Source organism: Ictalurus punctatus, chromosome 27 (genome assembly GCF_001660625.3).
Source record: "Ictalurus punctatus breed USDA103 chromosome 27, Coco_2.0, whole genome shotgun sequence".
In the NCBI taxonomy this organism is placed as follows: domain Eukaryota; kingdom Metazoa; phylum Chordata; class Actinopteri; order Siluriformes; family Ictaluridae; genus Ictalurus; species Ictalurus punctatus.
This window is the reverse complement of record NC_030442.2, coordinates 11,192,501-11,197,500: the sequence shown is the minus strand read 5'-3', so window position 1 is coordinate 11,197,500 and position 5,000 is coordinate 11,192,501. Positions and strand designations below refer to the sequence as shown.

At 43.5% G+C, this 5,000-nt stretch overlaps 1 protein-coding gene across 1 annotated transcript in view; it reads right to left on the bottom strand.

Moving 5' to 3' along the window:
• Positions 1-2,209, bottom strand: part of tshz3b (teashirt zinc finger homeobox 3b) — a 47,122-nt gene extending 44,913 nt beyond the window's left edge. Inside the window, exons 1-2 of the mRNA XM_017458779.3 lie at positions 1,826-2,209; positions 852-1,365 (exon numbers count right to left, since the gene is read on the bottom strand). Of these exons, the coding sequence (XP_017314268.1) occupies positions 852-891 (40 nt within the window). The 5' untranslated portion in view covers positions 892-1,365; positions 1,826-2,209. The remainder of the gene's footprint in view (positions 1-851; positions 1,366-1,825) is intronic.
• Between the last annotated feature and the right edge of the window lie 2,791 nt (positions 2,210-5,000).

Genomic DNA, 5,000 nt, shown 5'->3' with positions numbered 1-5,000 from the left:
GTACAAAAATAATGATAATAATAATAATAATAATAATAATAATAATAATAATATACTTATAAACACAGGCGGAAGGCGTTTGGTGAGCAGACGTTTGTTGCCAGGAAAAACAAGGAGATAAAAACAGCAAGGAGCATCAAAAGGAGTCCTGACAGTCAGCTGACACCCTGAAGCTCTTTTTTTCCCCTCCTCAACGCTTCTTTATAGATCTCTAATTCACAGAGTCGATATGAAAAAAAGAGAGGATGGAGGGAGTGGAAAAGAAAGGAAAGAGACAAGCTGACTGGAAAGCTATCTGGAAAGCAAGCAGTCCCCCTTCCTGTTCAAAGTAACCTAGCTGTTTCCCTATTAGGCTGGAAATTTGAGAAAATCACAGTGCTCTGGAATAAATCACCAGGCTGGCCTATTTTGCAATGTCCGACAAGTTTCAAGGGGGGAAAGATTATGAGGAAAACATCTTTCTAATAGAGTGCAATTAATTTACCTGTATCTGTGGCAGGATTTCAATATTTAAATATTTAAATACACCATGCGGTGCCTGGGATAACAAACTTAAATAACTTTTTAAAAAATTATAAAATAATAATAATAATAATAATAATAATAATAATATTTATTATTATTATTATTATTATTATTATTAAAAACTAAGATACCACTTTTTCAAAACTTTGATGAAAAAAAGAAAAGAAAAGAAAAGAAAAAACTTTTTTTCTGCATCTATATCTTCGCCCTCAGTGCGCGCGCGTATCGCACAGCCCACGCGTTTGTCGCACACACTCGGAACTTAAAGTGAGATAAACGCAGCGCTGTGTACAGAAACACGGGGATAAATGAAGGAAGGACTGTACCTGCCGAGCGCCGGGGCGCCTGCTGTTTCCTCCTCGGCATGGTGGAGTGTTGTGGTCTGCGTGTGTGTGTGTGTGTGAGAGAGAGAGAGAGAGAGAGAAAGTGTGTGTGTGTGTGTGTGTGTGTGTGTGTGTGTGTGTGTGTGTGTGTGTGTGTGTGTTTGTCGAAGGGTCTTTCTGCAGAGTTTGAGTCCGGAGCTGCTCGGCTCTTCTCGCTCCGAGCTGCGCTTCCCTTCTTCACGCGGCTCCCGCGGCGCCTTTTCACTCTTTCACCAGGATGGCATGAGGCTTTCTCAGAGCCCCCCCTCAAAAAAAAAATGTAAAGACGAAGAAACGACGAAGAAAAGGTGCAGACGTGAAGCCGAAGGAGCTGAAAAGGCGATCGCGTTTTCCTTCTCTCGCCCTCGCTTTCGGTCTCGAGCGGTGCGGAGCGGTGCGAGAAGGAAGAAGGGGAAAAACCGCTTTGAGGCTCGCTGCGATTCTCACTCAGTCCGCGCTGGCAGCCGCAACAGGCGAGCTTAAGGGAGAAAAAACACGAAAATGATCGCGTCACTCAAAAGTCCTGCAAAAGCAAGGGGGGGCAAACATCAAGCACTGTCACATTAACTCCTTCCACCTCGGATGGTTTAGCTATAGCGCCTGTCAGGAGGCTACAGGCATATGTCTGTCTTCCTCTGTCTCTCTTTCTCTCTCTCTGTCTCTCTGTGTCTCTACTGCAGTCACACAATGCACAATAGCAGTGAAGTACCCATACACAAGCACTGATTGGGCCGGTTTACAACCACTGACATTTACATATGCATATCATAACAGTTTGTTTTTTTTTTTTTTTTTTTTTTTTAATGGAGTGAATTTGAACGGAGCAAATAAACATGCAGCACGAGCGTAAAATCCCCGCGCCACTGCAAGTGCACGAGACAGGCTCTCCCGTCCGATTTATCAACAAACGTGTTAAACATGAAGCGTAGGCTACTTACTCGCTCGCTTGATCAACTGCGTTATCCATGAGGAATCCGATCCTGGGGTTCAAAGTAAACGCGCTTAGGGTTAGGGTCAGTGTTTCAGTGCGCCGCTGTTGCCATTCCGCTAAAAATAAAAAAAATAAAAAATCCCAAAGACTCCAAGACTCCTCTCGCCTTCAAACGTCCATCTTTATTTCTTTTAACCGACAAGCAAAAGGGAGTTTTAGAAAAAAAAAAAACAACACAGACAAAAGGATGATGAAGGAAGAGACGGACGGAGGAACTTGTCGCCCTCCCGCGCCGATGCCTGCTTGCTTAATTTTGTCCGAGCGCCTCCAAAATCCGCGGTGAGCGGGCAGGGATCGATGAGATCGGCGTTTGATTGGATGTCTCTGGCTGTAATCAGGAGGAGGGGGGACGGACCCGCGCCGGGGTTGCGCGCGCACTGAGCGCCAAGCTACTGCCAAAAAACACTTTCTTGGCCGCTAATCGCACTTTTTTCCCTGCTTCTTTGTGTAGCAGGTATTTAAAAACAGCAACAAGCCGAAGCAGCCGCGACTTTTTCCCCTTTAACGCTCCGAGACTCCTTTTCCCCCCCCTTCTAATGTCTGATCAAAACAGCTTTTTGGTGTCTTTTTTTTTTTTTTTGCGCAGACTGGAAAGGAACTTTGATTTTATTTTTTGATTTTCTTTTTAATAACGGTAAGATTTACAAAAAAAAAAAAAAAAAAAACTCAAAATCTGATCAAGAATTACATCTGTGTATAGTTTGAGCATTAAGGCTAGACAGACAGGATATTTATTGTCTGCAGAAGAAAGTTAGTGTAGCACTGTCAGATCTTCTAGAAGTGGATAAATTTTGTCCGTTTTCAGATTATCTTTCAGATCAGAGAGGTCCTCCCTGGAAGCAAAGCGTGTTATGGAGGGACATAGACACACGAATTGTTTCTAACATGCATTACGGTGAGTTGTCAGATTTCTGCTTCTCCCTTCTTTCTACGCGCACGTGCCTGCGTCCGCGTCCGCGTCTGCCTCTTCGCCCGTTTGTTTTGGTTGGGGTTTTTTTCTCTCCTCCGTCCTCGTTCAATCAGGACAGTACACGGTCGGAATAAAAGGGGGGAAAAGAGTAATCGAGGCCTTGGAAAAGAAGCCAGGTCAAATCTGGAGGCGTTAGATGAGATTGAGACTGAGACGTGTCCGCTCCGTCCGCGCGGGAGAGCCGAGTGTGAAAGAGCGGCGTGTCGCTGATTCGGGACGCTCGTGCCCGACCGTAGCTGCGCGCGTGCCCTTCGATTAGATCCGCCCAAGCATCTGTCCGTCTCAAGCGATTGGCGCGTCCGTCAGTGTCACACACACGTCTGTGAGTTGCTTCTTCTTGTTCATCATCATCTTTTTTTCCCCCCTTCTTTTTCATAAGAGCGCTCTTACACGAGCTGCGTCTCAAACCGCAACCTAACCCACTACACAGAACTACGTACTTTCAGAAATAATAGAAAACGTCACGCATGATCGTGGCACACAATTTAGCACGGTAGTGTGTGGGTTTGGACGGAACCTGGGTTATAGGTTGCCTGGGTCGGCGGACTATTTTTGACACACCATTTAGGAGTCTGGGTGTGCGGTTTGAGACGTAGCCAAAGTGTCTGCGCACGTAGTCGCTTAGAGTATTACTTCCAACTGTCACTGGATAATTAGGAGTCAATCCAGGAAGAGTTTACATGAACAAAGAGGGGGGGCATTTTTCAATAACAACCTAGGATTTGATATAGAATATAGGATTATTCAACCTGATAGATTGCAGTACAATCATCAGAAGATGGACGCAAATGAACTGTGCAAGGCTGGAGGAGTATTTTGTATTTTGCAAGAGTTCATTCAGCACTAAGAGAGTGAGGTTTGTTGTGTATACTTCTGCAGTGCAGACTCTTTCTCTTCCTGCCTGTGGTCGTGATTTTAGTGCTGATAACAAGCAGCTCGAACCAACAGCCGAAACTCTTGCTCTGCTCCTATAGAGTTTATGCACTTTTACTTCTAACACACACACACACACACACACACACACACACACATACACACACACACACACGAGCTTAAAAATATGAAGAAAGAATGAAAGAAAAAATAGACCTGTGTACTGTGTAGGCTCGTAGCTCGTCGCTTATATCTTTATTCCCTTCTTCTGTTTTCACAGACATTCATTTTATTCCAACTTAATGAAATGCTGCACATTTCATCTCAGATCATTCCGAAAAGTCTGCGCTCTCTCTCTCTCTCTCTCTCTCTCTCTCTCTCTCTCTCTCTCTCTCTCTCTCTCTCTCTCTCTCTCTCTGTGTGTGTGTGTGTGTGTGCGTGTGTTTTCAGTGTTTTAGTAAAGATAATTAGTTCATGTCGCAGCCGTGTTTGGATGTTGAGCCTCCTCTTAATCTCAATGCGAGTGCGTGCGGAAGCTTCGAGCATCATTCTATCTTATTTTCAAGTTCAAAGAGAGAGAGAGAGAGAGAGAGAGAGAGAGAGAGAGAGAGAGAGAGAGAGAGAGAGAGAGAGATGCTAACCCTAACCATTAAACCCATTGCTGACCTGAGGCCTGTTTTATGTGTTTATTTATTTATTTTTAAACTCCCGTATAAAATATTCGTACCAGCAACACTCCTGACTAACAGTGAAATGTTACATTAGTGCAGTAATACACATCCCTGCATGGGCTATTCTATCCATTCTTAAATAATAAATACAAGTAAGGGATATACTGCTTATAAAAGTCAGAGCTAAAAGGCATCGTTGACCTTCTGACTAAATGAAGGTCAGAAGCTTTTGTAGATTTGCATAAAATAAGGAATATGTCTGGTGTGTAGTAGTAGTAGCCTAGTCGTGGTAGTAGAAGTTGTAGTAGTAGGTGTGTGTCTGTGTGTGTAAGAGTGCGTGCGTGCGTGCGTGCGTGTGTGTGTGTGTGTGTGCCGAGATTATATGAGCTCCCTTCAGCCTTAGAAAATGCAAATTGAATACACGGATTTTAATATCATTATTTGCATAAAATATTTGGTAAAGTAGCCTATATGTTTAAGATAAGCAGATGCATTTAAAGCAGATGTTTTAATATATAATGTTTTAATAGATTTTTGATGCATGGTTTGAATGCCGTTTGAAACATGGTTTGGGAATGGGACAGTAAAACACTACTCATTATTATTAT